Source organism: Hemitrygon akajei, chromosome 17 (assembly GCF_048418815.1).
Source record: "Hemitrygon akajei chromosome 17, sHemAka1.3, whole genome shotgun sequence".
Classification (NCBI taxonomy): Eukaryota; Metazoa; Chordata; class Chondrichthyes; order Myliobatiformes; family Dasyatidae; genus Hemitrygon; species Hemitrygon akajei.
The window spans coordinates 84,680,851-84,699,928 of record NC_133140.1 but is presented as its reverse complement, the minus strand read 5'-3'; the positions used below and the strand labels follow the sequence as shown (position 1 = coordinate 84,699,928).

Sequence of the window (19,078 nt, the reverse complement as noted above, 5' to 3'; positions counted from 1 at the left end):
GGGGACAGGGTACAGGTACACATACAAGCAAGGGAAAAGTTACTACAATACCTGCCCCCCTTGACTATGGGCAGGCATGGCTCTCTGCTACAGGGATGACAATAAACGCTCCCACAACCCTATTCAATGCACAGCTCACCACGTGTCTCCAGCGCTGTACTGCAGTCTTCAGCCTGGAGTGAAGCAGGGTGGTCCCTCGAGGATGGCAAAAGAGAGCGAGCCAAGCACATGTAGGCTCCCTTTATAGGTCAGGGGGCTGGAGGGTCCAGCCCAGGTGATTCACCAGGAGGCCAACAGCTTGGTGCTGGATGGATTAATCTAATGAAGGTGGCCAATGCTTAAGTGTGCATTGATTAGTTGGGAGGGGCGAAATGTTGACTGGCAGGTAGGGTGACCTCCGACCAGGTGAGGGCAGTGCTGTCATGTGACAGGCACGGCTCTGGATACACGAGGGCTATGCAAACTTGATCAGGCATTTGCTGCACAAAGAGTTCTTCAAAAATAAAAAAAGGATGGTGGTTTCCCAGGAGAGACGGCGTGTGGTCCATTAGCTCCAACGACTTAGCATCACCGAGACCAGGTAACAAGAGCAAATGCTCGGGTGTGCTCAGACTCCCATAGTCTAATGGTCTGTAAAAGATGATTTTCACCGATCGGTATTTATCATGTTCGGGAGGGTGTTCTAGTAGATTCACCACTCTTGCAGCCGTAGAGTTACATAGAAATATCTGGTGTTGTCGGTGGAGATTTCTCGCAGTGTGAATTGGGCCTCAGCATTTTGCTCTCAAAACTCCGGCAGTTTAAAAGCCACTGTGTTGGCTGACATGTTCAATAACTCTGGAATCGTTCTAGAGCATCGGGGTCACTAATGCAGGTTTCTTGCAAATCAAATGAAGTGAGGCATTTTTTTGTTTAATGAAACCCATAACACCTTTAATTGACTCAAAAACCCAAACACAAAAGCGCGCTAAAAATCTTTACATAACGAAACCAGAAATTTCTGACAAGTGTTTCAGGTGTGGCATAGATGTTGGTACCTTTTTGCATTCCACCTGGCTATTTACGAAACTGAGATCTTTTTGGACAGATCTGGGGGTGGGGGGGGGGTACTGGGAAAGATTCTGGGGATGGGTTTCCCTCTAGACCCAGAATTGTTTCTTCTGAGGAATTTAGCAGTTTTGAAAATTAACCTCCCCAGGAATAAATCCAAATTTATTAAAATTGCGCTGTCAGTGGCCAGGAAATTCATAGCGGTAACATGGAAATCCTATTCTCTTGTACATATTGATCTTTGGAATAAAGAAATGCAAAGTTGTATACCCCTTGAGAAGATTACCTATACCCTTAGGGATGGATACACTATGTTCATTGAGATTTGGCAACCATATTTGGATTACTTAAATGCCCAGATTGTTTAATTTATTTATTTCAATTTTTTAATATTAATATATCCCTTATTATAAGCTAGTTTCTTTAATTGTATTTTAAACTGACTCTGAGAGCTGGATGCCTACTCTTCTTTTTCCTTTTTCTCTCTTTTCTTTTTTCTTCTCTCCCTTCTTTCCTCTGTCTTTGATGTTTTTCTCCCTCCTTTTTTCAAATGCGGGGAGATGGTGTTGGGATAGGGTTCTTTTTTTTTCCTTGGACTTGTTAATGTATTTGAACTAATTTTTTCTTTCAATATGTATTAATCGCTGTATTAATTGAGTCCTTGTATTCCTTCTTTTAAAAAATTAAATATTTAAAAAAAATCTTTACATAACAACGTCATCATGTCAGACCAGCCAGTTAAAGTGAAACCCAACTCAACGTTGGTGTTTATGAATTGTGTACATTCCCACCTATTAAGTTACCTTACAGGTGAACGGCAGCCCAGCGAATTGTCAGGATGGAGCTCCCAGGACTGGACACCGTCCATTCCAGCAGACTCAGGAGGAAAACAATCAGCATAACCAGAGACACCACACACCCCGGCCACTCCCTGTCTGACCCGCTGCTGTCCAGCAAAAGGTTCAGGACACTAAAATCCAGAACAAATAGACTGAGGAACAGCTTCTACCCCAGAGCTGTGGCCTCCATCACACCACTCCCACAGAACAGTGACTGAAACAGTGAGCACACACAAGGACTCAAATACTCGCACTAACGGCACTTTGTGCATTACTGTGATATTCTGGTGCTGCTGTAGCTTATTTTCTGCTACTTATCTATTTAATACTGTTTTTCTATTACTATCTTGTTTTTATCTACCACTTTATTTGATTGCCTGAGAGGAAGCCAAACAGAGTTTCATTGTATCTATGTGTAATGACAATAAAGATCATTAATTCATTCATTCACTGTGGTCCCGAGGAGCAGTGTTTCCTTTGGTTGTATGTATGTATAGTCTGATGACAATAACCTTGAAGATTTAAGGAAAATTTATTGTCATCTGAAGATATTCATATTGAAGATTTATTGTCAGTTGTAGTGGTAGTTAATATGTCACAAAGTTAGGCACTCCTACATAGAAGATGTTCACATACTGTACACAAAGGTTGTCAGTAAAGGTTCGGTTGAATATCCTGCATGCTGGTGCCCTGGTGTGTTCTGCACCATCTCCCAATAACGAACACAACATCAATTGGCAGTACACTAATGTGTATTGATGCAGTATTAAAAACACAATAAGCATAAAGAACATATTAAAACACCATGAATAGAAATACATAAGATTAGTATCTCTCTCTCTCTATATATATATATATATATATAGAGCCTAGTAAGCGATTTCCCAATACGTCAGTGTGGCATGGAAGGAAATCGTCCGCTACCTGGAAATAATTCCGGATGCGACATACCTACCGATATACTACACACACACACACACACACACACACACACACACACACACACACACACACACACACACACACACACACACACACACACACACACACACACACACACACACACACACAGACATATACACATATTTTCATATATACGCGTACATACACATACACACATATATATGTGGACATGAAAAATATATATATACTGTATATATATATTTGATGTCCACATCCTCATTAGCATCCTCTGGACCTTCTCCAATGCCAGCACAGCCTTTCTTAGATTAGGGACCCAAAACTACTCACAATACTCCGAGTGCTGTCTGACCAATGCCTTATAAAGTCTCCATATTACATCCCTGGTTTTATTCTCTCGTCCTCTCGAAACGAATGCTAACATTGCATTCCTTACTACCTACGTAACCTGCAAGATAACCTTTAGGGAATCCTGCACGAGGGCTGTACGTTTGATTTTTGAATTTGTTCATCGTTTATAAAACAGGCTACGCCTTTATTCCATATGCTTCTCATACTCGCTGCTCCTGACGTTCATCGCCTTGCCGTTATTTTAACGCCAGTGAGATGGCACTGTCCCTTTAAGGCGGGCAGGAGGAAATGATACCGGGAGGATGTTACATTCCTGCAGGGGCGGGACGGGATTAAAATGCTTCCGTGTCCAGAACGGGTGATGTGACTCGTGTTCCCATATCTCCCGAGTTTGAATGTGTGTGGGCAGGCTGCTGCGGATGGCCGTGTGGTGTTGGAATCGGTTTTACCGGCTGCTGAAGCCAAGCGGCGGCCGCGGCTGTGCAGGTAGGTAAATGCCCGGCTGCGGGCAGGGGAACACGTTGTGATCAGGGTTCCGGCATTTCCACCACTGAGTCACAATCTGCATAGTCGTATTTCATAACGCCACTAAATAGCCCTCGTGTCGAGGCGCTGCTGTACGGCAAAAACCCCCCTCAATTCGCCACCCTCACGATGATCTACTATGGAGGAGCATCTTTATGGCTAATACGGGGGGGGGGGGAGGGGGACACATAATTTTAAGGTGTTGGGAGAAAATATAGGAGGGATATCAGAGGTAGGCTTTTTACACAGTGGTGGGTGTGTGGAACACACTACCGGTAGAGGCAGATAGACGAGGGATATTTAAGAGAGTCGGGGATAGGCACATGAATGAAAGAAACATAAAGGGAAGCGCTAGATTGATCCTGGAGTAGGGTCGGCACAGTATTGTGGGCCGAAGGGCCTGTTATGATGTATTCTTACTCAGAGGATGGTTGCAAGTGTGGACCGAGCTGCCAGCGGGAGTAATGGGTGCGGACTGGAATTCCACGTTTAAGAGAAGTTTGGATGAGAACGTGGATGGGGGAGGCAGAGTAACAGTTCAGAATGGACTAGATGGGCTGAAGGGCCTGGTTCTGTGCTACATGCTCAGGACCTAACGTGTTTCTACTAATACCCCCACAGACTTTGTTTCTCTTAGATGTTACACTGTATAGAAATACTGTATATTTACCAGTGAATTGGATAGGTTCAGGTATATAATTGGTTTATTGTTGTCACGTGTGCTGAGATACGGTGAAAAGTTTTGTGTTATCCGTGCCAATCATTCTTGCATCAAGGCGATACGAAAAAGAGAACAGGAATGGACTGCGGATTAAAGTGCAGTAGTTACAGAGAAAGTGCAGTGCAGGCAGGCAGGCAAATTGGCAATTTTGGCAACTGGGCCCCCGGTGAGTTTTTTAAAAATATATATTTATTCAGAGGGTATGGGCTTCACATGGAGGTAAGCTGCGTGCTTAAACTGCCGCAGTCCCTGAGAAGCAAGAGAAAATCTGCAGATGCTGGAAATCCAAGCAACACACACAAAGTGCTGCAGGAACTCAGCAGGCCGGGCAGCATCTGTGGAAAAGAGTTCAGTCGACTTTTCGGGCGTAGTCCTGCTCGGCCCAAAACCTCGACTGTACTCCTTTGAACTAGATGCAGTCCTCGAGGTAGGTAGGTAGGTAGGTAGGTATATCATCAAGGACATCCTCAAAAAAGCAATGTCTGAAGAAGGTGTCACAGATCACAAGGGCTGTCACCATCTGAGACATTGCTACCACTGAGGAGCCTGTAGAATCACTGGTGGATATTGTGAAATATATCACTCTGCAGCATCAGTGCCCTGACCTACAAAAAATATAAATTACAATATAAATATATATGAATTAAATAATCTCAAAGGGGATAACTTCACTGAACTTCATTTGTCCCATCGTTCAAATCTTCCCACAAGCAATGGATTCATTTTCAAGGACTCTTCACCTCATGTTCTCGATATTTATTACTTATTTATTATTTCTTTTTGTATTTGCACAGTTTGTTGTCTTGTGCATTCTGGCTGTATGCTCTAGTTGGGTGGTCTTTCATTGATTATAGAAACATAGAAATTTACATTACATTACAGGCCCTTCAGCCCACAATGTTGTGCCAACTATGTAACCTACTTTAAAAACTGCCTAGAATTTCCCTAGCGCATAGCCCTCTATTTTTCTAAGCTCCATGTACCTAAGAGGCTCTTAAAAGACCCAATTGTATCCCGTTCCACCACCACCACCAGCAGTACATTCCACACACCCACCACTCTCTGTGTGGAAAAACTTACCCCTGACATCCCTATTTCCAAACACCTTAAAACTATGCCCCCTCATGTTAGCCATTTCAGCCCTGGGAAAAAGCCTCTGACTATCCACACAATCAATGCCTCTCATCATCTTATACACCTCTATCAGGTCACCTCTCATCCTCTGTCGCTCCAAGGAGAAAAGGCTGAGTTCACTCAACCTATTCTCATAAGGCATGCTCCCCAATCCAGGCAACATCCTTGTAAATCCCCCCTGCACTCTCTCTAGTACCCACTATAGGTGATATTAGGGTTATTACTCTATTATGAATTTATTGAGAATGCCCATAAGAAAATGAATCTCAGGGTTGTATATGGTGACGTACATATTTTGATATTAAATTTAATTTGAACTTTGAACTTTAGTACAAAAAGGGAGCAGTAAAGACACAAAATAGTGAGGTAGGGTCCATTCAAAAATCTGATGCGGAGGGAAAGAAGCTAATCCTGAAACGTTGAGCATTTCCCAGCAGCTTCTTCCCCTCCGGCATCAGATTTCAGATGATCCAGGAACAGTTCCTCACTAATTTGCTCTTTTTGCATGACTTGCTTATTTTTCATATATTCTTATAATTTATAGTAATTGTCTTTGCACTGTACTGCGGTCACAAAACAACAGGTTTCACAACGTATCTGATGCCCACAGTGATTTTGGGGATGGAGTTTCCAGGATTTTGACCCACTGACGGTGATATATTTCCTGGTCAGGATGGTGTGTGGCTTGGAGGGGTGGTATTCCCCATGGTTATGTTGCCCTTGCTGGTAGAGGTGGTGATGTCCAAGGAGTCTCAGAGTTGCTATAGTGCATCCTGTAGCCAGTACAAACTTCTACTGTGTGTGAGTGGATGGGATGCCCATGTGTGTAGAATGGGATGGGATGCCCATGTGACAGCAGACCAGGTCATGTTCTCTTCTCGCTGTTCACATCAGGAAGGAGATGGGACTCACACCAGGTTCAGGAATAGTTATTACCCCTGGGCCAGAGGGAGATAACTTCACTCGGTTTCACTTGCCGCATCATTGGAATATTCCCACAACCAATGGACTCATTTTCAAGGACTCTTCATCTCATGTTCTCGATATCTATTGTTTATTTATTTACCATTATCATTTCTTCTGTTGTATTTGCACAGTTTTTCTTCTGTGCTCTGTTGAATGCCCTAGTTGAGCATTCTTTCATTGATTCTGTTATGGTTATTGTTCTGTAGATTTATTGAGTATGCCCACAAGAATATGGATTTCAAGATTGTATATAGTGACATATGAACTTTGTCAAGTCGGCAGCTTTGTCCTGTATGATGTGGAGCTGTTTGAGTTGACCATAAGACATAGAAGCAGACTTAGGCCATTTGGCCCAATGAGTGCTCCAGCTTTCCATCATGGCTGATTTATTTTTCCCCCTCAACCCCATTCTCCTGCCTTCATCCTGTAACCTTTGATACCCTGGCTAATCAAGAACCAAACAACCTCCACTTTATGACTTGGTCTCCACAACCATCTGTAGCAATGAATTCCACAGATTCGTCATGCTCTGGCTAAAGAAGTTCCTCCTCATCTCTACTCTGAGTGGTCCTCCCTATAGGTGAGTGGAATGTGTAGGAGCCAGGCCCCCAGTAAGCTCAGTGGGACAGTGCAGGTGTGACAAATGTGAACAAAACTGCTTACGGATCTGTTTTGATGAAACGTCTCTGATCTATAACTCTCTCTCTCCATGGATGCTGCCTGACCTGCTGAGTTTTTCCACCTTATTTTTTAACACATAAAGTTATAACAATTTAGGGATACTCCTGAAGATAGAAACACTTGTTTCTTATTATTACATATACTGAGGTAGAGGGTGTATGTTACAGTGGGGAAAAGTTTGTTTTGCGTGCCATCCAAACAGATTATTTCATCACGTTAGTATATTGGGGTTTGGTTGGCTGTTCATCGTGTCCAATGATGACAGGAGGCCTGTGCAGGAGGGTTTTTAAAGTGGTAAAGTTCCACTCTCTGGACCTCAGAAGTCCAAATCCAGTGATGTGAACAGGCGTCAGAAGCTGAGGTCATCCCTGGTTGCAGTGGATGACCATCATGTCTTCCGTCCCTTGTCATGGCCTTCCGCTCTCCACGGAGCCTTGCAGTACCACCTTCCTGGCCATTGGATCTCACTGTAGATCTCCTCTGCTCAGTCCGCTGGAGCTGACTTTGCATGCTAGGACAGGCATTAACGACCTTGAGGTAGCACAAAGGGAAACAATAACAATGCAGAATAAAGTGTTACAGAGAAAGGGCAGCGCAGGCAGGCAATGGGATGCAAGTAATATTGAGGTAGATTGTGAGGTCAAGAGTCTACTTCATTGTACTAAGGAGCTGTTCAATATTCTTATAACAGCGAGGTAGGATCGGTCCTTCAGCCTTGTACTGAAGACTTGCCTTTCATAGGTTAATCTGCAGTAAAAGCATCTTCTGTAGTTTTCACGTGGTCCCTGAGACCGCAGAAAGAATCCAGTGTGACTAGGGTGTTTCCTATAGTGGGGGAGTCTCGGACCAGACACGGATAGAGTGGATGTGGAGAGGATGTTTCCTATAGTGGGGGAGTCTAGGACCAGAGAGCACAGATAGAGTGGATGTGGAGAGGATGTTTCCTATAGTGGGGGAGTCTAGGACCAGAGGACACAGATAGAGTGGCTGTGGAGAGGATGTTTCCTATAGTGGGGGAGTCTAGGACCAGAGGACACAGATAGAGTGGCTGTGGAGAGGATGTTTCCTATAGTGTGGGAGTCTAGGACCAGAGGGCACAGATAGAGTGGATGTGGAGAGGATGTTTCCTATAGTGAGGGAGTCTAGGACCAGAGGGCACAGATAGAGTGGCTGTGGAGAGGATGTTTCCTATAGTGAGGGAGTCTAGGACCAGAGGACACAGATAGAGTGGCTGTGGAGAGGATGTTTCCTATAGTGGGGGAGTCTAGGACCAGAGAGCACAGATGGAGTGGCTGTGGAGAGGATGTTTCCTATAGTGAGGGAGTCTAGGACCAGAGGGCACAGATAGAGTGGATGTGGAGAGGATGTTTCCTATAGTGGGGGAGTCTAGGACCAGAGGACACAGATAGAGTGGCTGTGGAGAGGATGTTTCCTATAGTGAGGGAGTCTAGGACCAGAGGGCACAGATCGAGTCGATATGGAGAGGATGTTTCCTATAGTGGGGGAGTCTGGGACCAGAGGGACAGTCACAGGGAAAGTGTGGGCAGACAATAAGGTACAGGATAGAAGCTGTTCTTGAGCTGGAAGTACATGCTTCATTTTCTGCCCGATGGGAGAGAGAAGGGAGGTGTCTGGGGTGGGAGGGGTCTTTGACCATGCTGGCAGCTTTACTGAGGCAGGGAGGAGTGCAGACAGAGTCCGTGGAGGGGAGGCTGGTTCCTGATGTGCTGAGCAGATCAGTGATGTGCTGAGCAGTTTCCTGCCGTCACAGGCAGAGTGCTGGCCATACCAGAGCCTTGATAGAATGCCTTCTGTTGTGAATCAGTAAAATTGATTCACCAATCAGTAAAAATTGGTGAGGGTCAAAGGGGGCAATGACAGATTTCTCTAGGGAGTAGAGGTTAGCTGTGGTCTGTGTGTGCTGCACTGCCCTGTCCCCGTCTTCCTGCTCCTCATTGTGTCCTGGTCTCTCTCTCTCTCTCTCTCGAGTCGTGCTGTTCACCTAAAATGGGTTTTGTATCTTCCAGCTCGATTTCTCAGTGGCGGAGTGACGGAGGAGAAGAAGTTGGTGGTACGTATTTTATCACCAACATTATCCCGCCTGTAGTATGTATATATTCAGCAGAAACCCGTGTGGCTAGATGTTTGATTAATCTGTCATAAATTGGGGGACTGCTTTCTTGAGCACCAGCAAAGGTGGAATTTTCCGGTGGCCAACCATTTTAATTCCTATTCCTTTTTCCATTCCTGCCCTGGTCCATGGTCTCTTCCTGTGCCACGATGAGGTCACCCTCAGGGTGGAGGAGCAACACCTCTTATGCTGTCTGTGTTGCCCCAACCTGTTGGCATGAATAGTGATTTCTCCCTCTGGTTTAAAAAAAAATCCCTCCACCTTTCCTCTTCTCATATTCTCCACTCTAGCCTCTTACCTCCTCTTCTCACCTGCTCCACTCTCTTCACTGATCAGATTCCTCCTTCTCCAGCCTTTTACCTTTCCTACCCACCTGGCTTCATTTATCACCTTCTAGCTAGCCTCCTCCCCCTTCCTCCACCTTTTTATTCTGCCATCTTCCCCCTTCCATTCCAGTCCTGAAAGAGGGTTTTGGCCTGAAACACCAACTGTTTATTCCTATCTGTAGATGTTGCCTGACTTGCTGATTTCCTCCAGCATTCTGTGTGTGTTGCTCTGGACTTCCAGTGTCTGTAGAATCTCTCGTGCTTGCATTAATGGAAATATTTACTTTTCTTGATGGAGGTTGGGGACTGTGCAGTTTCTGTCCAATGAGCCACCTATAAAATCTACCTGTGTCTGACACCAGCAGTCGTATCATTGCTGGAGGTTCAGTTTTTTTTTAAACCAGAGATTTCAGGATCAGTTGGGTGCTGGAGTGGAGATACCTCTCTACCAAGGGAGGTGCAAGGCACTTCTTCCCTCCGATAGCCTGTAGGTCACCCTTGGGCAAAGTGTAGCACCTGCTTAGCCCCCGATCAGGGTCATGTGAAGCCATGGGAGCAGGTGGTGGATGGTCGTATGAGCAGCTGGTGCATATCACAAGTCCTGGTTATGTGACCACTGACACGAAGCAGACAATCTCTGAAGGGTATTGATTAGGGCTGGGTTCATCAGTTTTGTAAAGACGCTGCCCGGAAGAAGGCAATGGCAAACCACTTCTGTGGAGAAATTTACCAAGAACAATCGGCCACGTCATACAACACGGCACATAATGATGATGTCAGAATCAGGTTTATTACTACTGACATTAGTTGTGAAATTTGTTTTATGTTGGCAATACAGTAAAAGACATATTTAAAAAAAAAACTTATAACAACAGGTAATGTGTATGGTGAGGCCTAATTTGGAGTATTGTGTGCAGTTTTGGTCACCTACCTACAGGAAAGATGTCAGTAATGTTGAAAGAGTTACAGAGAAAATTTATATGCCATGTGTGGAGGGCCCGAGTTATGAGGAAAGATTGAATAGGTCAGGACTTTATTCCTTGGAACATAGAAGATTGAGAGGAGATTTGATAAAGGTACACAAAATTAAGGGGTAATTGCAAACAGGCTTTTTCCATTGAGGGTGGGTGGGGCTACAACCAGTGGTCATGCGTTAAGAGTGAAAAGTGGGAAGTTTAAAGCAAATATGAGGGAAACTTCTTCACTCAGAGGGTCTTGAGAGTGTGAAACAAACTGCCAGCACAAATGGTGCATGGGAGCTTGGTTTCAGTTTTTATGAAAAATCTGGATAGGTACATGGGTGGTAGGGGCATGGAGGTCTGTGGTCCCACTGCAGGTCGAGTAGGCAGTTTAATGGTTTGGCTTGGACTAGATGGGCTGAAGGGCCTGTTTCTGTGCTGTACTTTTCTATGACTATGTAAAAAAAAGTATTGCAAAATAGTGAGTTAGTGTCAAATCTGGTGATACTGATCAGAGGCTCTGTGAAAGTCAATAATGAGGTGTAAAACTCGGTGCTTATGGCCATTTTGTTAAGTGTTACAAGATCAAACAAAGAAAAGACAAATAGAAATTGTGGTTGTCTCATTATCAGACAAATTTCCAGTGATAACAATTAATGCATAAAATAGTCAGATTCAAGTGGCATGACACCTGTTACAGAAAAACAGAGAAGCTTCTGGAAAAGCACAGAATCAGCTAGATACAACTACTGGAAAACTTACTGAACAATTATGTGTATACAGATGATTATATAAAATACTAGCAAGTGCAGGGCAGTTAAACTACAGGGGAAATACTGGAAAAATAATTCTTTTAACCTAATCCAGTAAATGGGTTCATTGTCCATTCAGAAATCTGATGGTGGAGGGGAAGAAGCTGTTTCTGAAACGATGAGTGTGTGTCTTCAGGCTTCTGTACTGGTTAACTGAGGTTTTCAGATACTGGAATGTGGATGACACTGGCAAGGCCAGCATTTATAGCCTCTGATGGTGGGACTGAGCCTCCTTGAACGACTGCAGACCTGATGCAGGTGCTCCTATGTTGTCATTTATTTATTTAGAGATACAGCACAGAACAGGCCCTTCCAGCCCAACAGACTGCACCGTACGGCAACCCTAGCCTAATCACAGGACACTCTACAATGACCATTGACCCACTAACTGGTGCGTCTTTGGAACGTGGGGAAAAACTGGATCACTTGGAGGAAACCCACGCGGTTCGTAGGGAGAACGTACAAATGGTGGCTGAATTGAGCTCTGAACTCCGTCACTCCAAGTTGTAATAGTGTCTGGCTAACCGCTACACCTTGGTTTCAAAGGTCCACAATTTAGACCCCGTGATAATGAAGGATTGGTGGGATCCTTCCAAAGGTTGGTGGTATTGTGGATAGTGTAGAAGGTTGTAAGTTACAATGGGACATGGGCAGGATGCAGAGCCGGGCTGACGTGTGCCAGATGGCGTTCAGTCCAGAGAATTCACTTCAGAAAATGGCAGAGTACAGGGTTATTGGCAGGATTCTTAGCAACGTGAAGGAACAGAGGGATCTTGGGGTCCATGTCTGTGGATCACTCGAAGTTGATCGGGTTGTTAAGAAGTTGTATGAAGTGCTGGCCTTCAGTAGTCAGGAGATTGAGGTCAAGAGTTGTGAGGTAATGTTGCGGCTCTGTAAAACCCTGGTTAGGCCACACTTGGAGTATTGTGCTCAGCTCTTGTTGCCTCATAATAGGAATGATTTGAAAGCTTCAGAGAAGGTGCAGAGGAGATTTACCAGGATGCTGCCTGGGTTAGAGAGCACGGCTTATGAGAATAGGTTGAGAGAGCCGGGGCTTTTCTCTGTGGAGCAAAGGAGAATGAGAGGTGACTTGATAGAAGTGTACAAAATTACAGAATGGGTTTCCCCAGGGCAGAAATGGCTAATACCAGGGAGCATCTTTTTAAAAAGTGATTGGAGGAAAGTCAAAGGAGGTAGTAAAGACAGATACATAGGGGCCATAGAACATAGAACAATACAGCACAGGAACAGGCCATTCAGCCCACAATGTTGTGCTGAACCAGCTAAAAAGTAAATCCAAAACACCCAAAAAACGAATCCTTCCTACCTACATCGTGTCCATATCCCTCCATCTTCCTCACATTCATGTGCCTATCTAAACATTTGTTAAAAGCCTCTCATGTATTTGCCTCTACCACCATACCGGGCAGCGCATTCCTGGCATCCATGACTCTTGGAGAAAATAAAACTTGCCCCTCACATCCCCTTTGAACCTACCCCCTCTCTCCTTCAATGCATGGCCTTTGACATTGGACATTTCAGCCCTGGCAAACAGATACTCTGTCCATTCTGTCTATGCTTCTCATAATCTTATAAACCTCTTATCAGATCTCCCCTCAGCCTCCAGCCTTCAGAGAAAACAACCCAAGTTTATGCAGCCTCTCGTGATAGCACATGCCCTCTAAACCAGGCAGCATCCTGGGAAACCTCTTCTACACCCTCTCCAAAGACTCAACATCCTTCCTAAGGTGAGGCAACCAGACCTGTACGCAATACTCCAGATGTGGCCTAACCAGAGTTTTATAAAGTTGTAACATACCCTCCTGACTTTCGAACTCAGTGCCTTGACTAATAAAAGCAAGCATTCCATAAGCCTCCTTAACCACCTTATCAGCCTGTGTAGCCACTATCAAGGACATTTTAGAAACTCTTGGGTACGTGGATGATAGAAAATGGATGGATGTGTGGGAGGGAAGGGTTTGATTGACCTCAGAGCAGGTTTAAAGGGTTGGTACACCACTGTTCTGTGTTCTATGATGCCTATAGGTGCTCAGCATTGGATATTTGTATCAGTGTGTGGGAACAGTAGTGAGTTTCCCAAACTCTCCCGCTTTCTTTCATCTCCGGTAATCTGAGGGACATTCAAAATAAATTTATTATCAAGGTCACCATATGCAAACCAGACTCATTTTCTTGTGGGCATTCACAGTAAATACAAACAAAAATAATAATAAATATTGAGAATATGAAACAAAGACTCCTTGAAAGTGAGTCTATAGATCATGGAAACAATTCAGTGATGGGTAAAGTTATCCCCTCTGCTTCAAGAGCCTGATGTTTGTAAGGTCATAACTGTTCCTGAACCTGGTGTGGATCCTGAGGCTCCTGTACCTCCTTCCTGATGGCAGCAGTGAGAAGAGAGCATGGCTTGGGTGGTGGGGATCCCTGAGTGGAGAGGGCTTTACCCATGATGGACTGGACTGTATTCATTACTTTTTGTAGGATTTTCTGTTTAAGGGCCTTGGTGTTTCTATACCAGGCTGTGATGCAACAAGTCATTTTACTTTTCACTGCAAGACTAGAGAAGTTTGTGAAAGTTTTAGATGTCATGCCGAATTTTCACAAACTTCTAAGGAAGTACAGGTGCTGCTGTGCTTTCTTCGTAGTTGCATTTGCATACCTTCTGAGGATGGAAACCAAATAACTCTGCTCGTGTTTCATTTCAGATCTGCGTTGAAGGGAACATTGCAAGCGGAAAGACCACGTGCTTGGAATATTTTGCAAGATACAGTAACATTGAGGTAAGTAATGGCCTGTATAAGTGTTTTGAATTCATTCTTACAATGTGGGAGTACTGCCAGGGTTGGCTGTCTTGTCCATCCCGATTCCAGTATTTAGTTGATGCAGGGATGCAGTTGTTAGAATCTCCAAAGAAATATTGGCTGTTTATTCCACTCTGCACTCAGCCCTGAGACACCAGGCGAGGTCATTTGATTACAAATAATTGGTTTATTGATCATTACAGAATGTCTCTCTGGTGCTTCCCACTCCCTCCCCTTTTTCTAACCATGATTCCTGTCTCCCTACTCCCTTCCCACTCTCAGTCCACAATAGAGACCCATATCAGAATCAAGTTTATCATCACTCACATCTGTCATGAAATTTGTTTTCCTTAGCGGCAACAGTACATTGCAATATATAAAATTACTACAGTACTGTGCAAAAGTCTTGAACACTTGGCTATATATATTTGCCAAACCACTTTAGTACTGTACTTGAGACCATCACCCCTACGGTCAGTAGCATTGGCTACAGACAGTAGCTTGCCAGAGTCCTCTGTCCTGGGCCAGTCTTTCACTTTGTCTCCAGGTGGAGCCCATTTTCAAAGATCCTTCCTCTCCCAGGGATGAGGCCTTTGGAGTTCATGTTGGCATTTTCCAGGATGGGATTGCTAACCCCATGTCCAAACTTCTACCACAAAACAACAAATTTCAGATCTTATGTCAGTGATAATAAGCGTGATCCATCCATAACTCCATGATGGACCATGGTCCAAACACTTGTCTATTTATTCATATGGTACAGAGAATCTCAGCCAGTTTCTCACTGACTTTGTGGAGTTTGTGCTGTCTCCTGATGATTCTGGGTAGATTCCGGATTCCCGGCAGCTCTGAACACATGGCACAGGAAGAGGCCCTTTGGCCCTGTGTGTCTGTGCTCTCTGCCAATTCTTTCAGCGGGAGCGGTCTTTTATTTGTCCCTCAGTGGTAGTGGTCTCATAACTCCCACACCCACACCCCCACTGCCCAGATTGACCCTCATGGACCTTCCTCCGCCATATGTTGAGCGCAGGGAGGTCGATATGCGCCTGGACTCACAGAAGCCCAACGTAGATCAAAGTCAATACCATTTGTGTCACCATATCCTACCTGAGATTCATTTTCTTGTGGGCATTCACACTAGATACAAAAAAGTGCAATAGAATCAATGAAGGGCTATACTCAAGCAACAATGTGCAAAAGGCAAACTGCAAATACTAAAATAAATAAGTAATAAATAGTATTTGGAACAGGAGTTGTAGAGTCATTGAACACGAGTCCATAGATTGTGGAATTGGCTCACTGTTGGGGTGAGTGAAGTTATCAACACCAGTTCAGGAGCCTGATGGTTGAGGGGTAATAACTGTTCCTGAACCTGGTGGTGTGGTACCTCCTTCCTGCTGGTGGTAGTGAGAAGAGAGCATGGCCTGGGTGGTAGAGGGTGGGGAGGGTGTAGGAGGGGTTTTCACCACCTGTTTATGGAAAGATTTAAGAGGAATAACTATTTTCCCCCCAAGGGTGGTATTTATGTGGAATGAGCTACCAGAGGAAGTGGTTCAGGGCAAGATATTGACAACATATGGAAAGCTCTTGCACAGGTACATGGATAGGAAAGGTTTAGAGTAGAGGTTCCCAACCTGGGGACCTTGGGCCCCTCAGTTGCTGGTAGAGGTCCACGACATGAAAAGAAGTTGTAGAGGGATATGGGTGAAATGGAAGTACCTTAGATGACCATCTTAGTTGGCATATGTGAATTGGATTGAATGACCTTGTTTCCTTGCTGTGGCTTCAATGAGATCACTCCTTAACTGAGTAAAGGAGATAAAAGTCTTGGCTAAGCAAGTCTACCTAACACAATAAATCTCAATTACTCTAGGGATGTTTGAGTTTGGGAAGCCTTCAAGACCCACGTGTCACACTGACTGTTCCTCAGCAGATTGGCTTGGCATAGAATTGCCTTAAGGGCAGGGACTGCGGGCTGGAGGCCTGGAGGTGGCCTGTCTTTGTGAGAGTGGGTGGGTGGGAGGGGCCTGCGTGGGGTTGGAGGCAAGTGCACGCGTATGTGTGTGATAGAGAAAAAGGGGCTTGTTTTTTGTTTGTTGCTGTTGTTATTGTTGCTTTGTCGTTCTGCTGAGCATTGTGGGCATGTAATGTTGCTGCTGGAAAATAAGGTGACAGCTATGGGCCGCTCCCAGAATATCCTTGGGTTGTCTTGGCTGTTTGAATATTGAAAGGCCTAAATAGACTGGATATGAAGATGATGTTTCCTATAGTGAGTGAGTCTAGGACCAGAGGGCAGGGCATCAGAATAGAGGGACGTCCATTTCTTTAACCAGAGAGTGGTGAATCTGTGGAATTCATTGCCATAGACAGCTGTGAAGACCAAGTCACTGGGTATGTTTAAAGCGGAGATTGATTAGTCAGCGTGTCAAAGATTACGGGGAGAAAGCAGGAGAATGTAGGTGAGAGCAGACTCAGTGGGCCGAATGGCCTAATTTTGCTTCTGTCTTCTGGTCGTCAGGATCAGTCAGTTGTGTTATCACTGACAAAGTTGTGAAATTTGTTTTGCAGAACAGTACAGTGCAATATAAAATGTGCTATAAATTGCGCTAAGTTATAAACAGAGGGTGGCACAGTAGCATAGCCTTAGCACAGTGCTTTACAGTATCAGAGACCCGGGTTCAATTCCCACCGTTATCTGTAAGGAGTCTGTACGTTCTCCCTGTGGCCGCGTTCGTTGCCTCTGGGTGCTCCCGTTTCCTCCCACATTCCAAAGATGTACTGGTTGGTAGATTAATTGCTCAATGTAAATTGTCCCGTCATTCAGCCAGGGTTAAATCGGGAGTTGCTGGGTGGTGTGGCTGTAAAGGCCTGCTCGGTGCTGTATCTCAATAAATAAATCAAATGAAAATGTGACTAGCAGTGTAAAAAGAGAGAGCAAGTACTGAGGTAGTGTTCGCGGGTTCATCATCCAATCAGCGAGTACTGAAGTAGTGTTCATGGGTTCATCGTCCAATCAGCAAGTACTGAGGTAGTGTTCATGGGTTCATCGTCCAATCAGCAAGTACTGAGGTAGTGTTCATGGGTTCATCGTCCAATCAGCAAATACTGAGGTAGTGTTCATGGGTTCATCGTCCAATCAGCAAATACTGAGGTAGTGTTCATGGGTTCATCGTCCAATCAGCAAATACTGAGGTAGTGTTCATGGGTTCATCGTCCAATCAGCAAGTACTGAGGTAGTGTTCATGGGTTCATCGTCCAATCAGCAAGTACTGAGGTAGTGTTCATGGGTTCATCGTCCAATCAGCAAGTACTGAGGTAGTGTTCATGGGTTCATCGTCCAATCAGCAAATACTGAGGTAGTGTTCATGGGTTCATCGTCCAATCAGCAAATACTGAGGTAGAGTTCATGGGTTCATCGTCCAATCAGCAAATACTGAGGTAGAGTTCAGGGGTTCATCGTCCAATCAGCAAGTACTGAGGTAGTGTTCATGGGTTCATCGTCCAATCAGCAAGTACTGAGGTAGTGTTCATGGGTTCATCGTCCAATCAGCAAGTACTGAGGTAGTGTTCATAGGTTCATCGTCCAATCAGCAAATACTGAGGTAGTGTTCATGGGTTCATTGTCCAATCAGCAAATACTGAGGTAGTGTTCATGGGTTCATCGTCCAATCAGCAAGTACTGAGGTAGTGTTCATGGGTTCATCGTCCAATCAGCAAGTACTGAGGTAGTGTTCATGGGTTCATCGCCCAATCAGCAAGTACTGAGGTAGTGTTCATGGGTTCATCGTCCAATCAGCAAGTACTGAGGTAGTGTTCATGGGTTCATCGTCCAATCAGCAAGTACTGAGGTAGTGTTCATGGGTTCATTGTCCAATCAGCAAATACTGAGGTAGAGTTCATGGGTTCATCATCCAATCAGCAAATACTGAGGTAGAGTTCAGGGGTTCATCGGCCAATCAGCAAGTACTGAGGTAGTTTTAATGGGTTCATCGTCCAATCAGCAAGTACTGAAGTAGTGTTCATGGGTTCATCGTCCAATCAGCAAATACTGAGGTAGAGTTCAGGGGTTCATCGTCCAATCAGCAAATACTGAGGTAGTGTTCATGGGTTCATCGTCCAATCAGCAAGTACTGAGGTAGTGTTCATGGGTTCATCGTCCAATCAGCAAGTACTGAGGTAGTGTTCATGGGTTCATCGTCCAATCAGCAAGTACTGAAGTAGTGTTCATGGGTTCATCGTCCAATCAGCAAGTACTGAAGTAGTGTTCATGGGTTCATCGTCCAATCAGCAAATACTGAGGTAGTGTTCATGGGTTCATCGTCCAATCAGCAAGTACTGAAGTAGTGTTCATGGGTTCATCGTCCAATCAGCAAGTACTGAAGTAGTGTTCATGGGTTCATCGTCCAATCAGCAAATACTGAGGTAGTGTTCATGGGTTCATCGTCCAATCAGCAAATACTGAGGTAGTCTTTGTGGTTCATTGTCCATTCAGACATTGGATGGTGGAGGGAATCACCGATCAGTGTGTGTCTTCGGGATCCAGTAGCTCCTCCCTGATGGTAGCAGTGAGGTGATGGGAGTCCTAATGGCAGATGCCACATTTTTGAGGCATTGCTTTTTTGAAGATGACCTTGATGTGGGGAAGCTGGTGCCCATGATAGAATTGGCTTATGGTCTTAATGCAACTGACACATGTAAATATGATAAATAAAGGTATCTGAATCTTTGACAGTAAGGGCCTCTAATCCTAGTTTATTAGCACCACCACTGTTCTGAGTGTGAAAGCCATGTCCTTAAGACACAAGACGAGAATTAGGCCATTCAGCCCATCGGGTTTGTT

At 44.7% G+C, this 19,078-nt stretch overlaps 1 protein-coding gene across 2 annotated transcripts in view; it reads left to right on the top strand.

Annotated features, from left to right (window-relative positions):
• The first annotated feature begins 3,478 nt into the window (after positions 1–3,478).
• Positions 3,479–19,078, top strand: part of tk2 (thymidine kinase 2) — a 36,622-nt gene continuing 21,022 nt past the window's right edge. The window contains exons 1-3 of one of the 2 annotated variants that reach the window (XM_073070427.1): positions 3,479–3,647; positions 9,216–9,259; positions 14,143–14,217. In XM_073070427.1, the coding sequence (XP_072926528.1) occupies positions 3,557–3,647; positions 9,216–9,259; positions 14,143–14,217 (210 nt within the window). In that variant the 5' untranslated portion in view covers positions 3,479–3,556. The remainder of the gene's footprint in view (positions 3,648–9,215; positions 9,260–14,142; positions 14,218–19,078) is intronic. The other variant, XM_073070428.1, reaches the window with a different exon arrangement.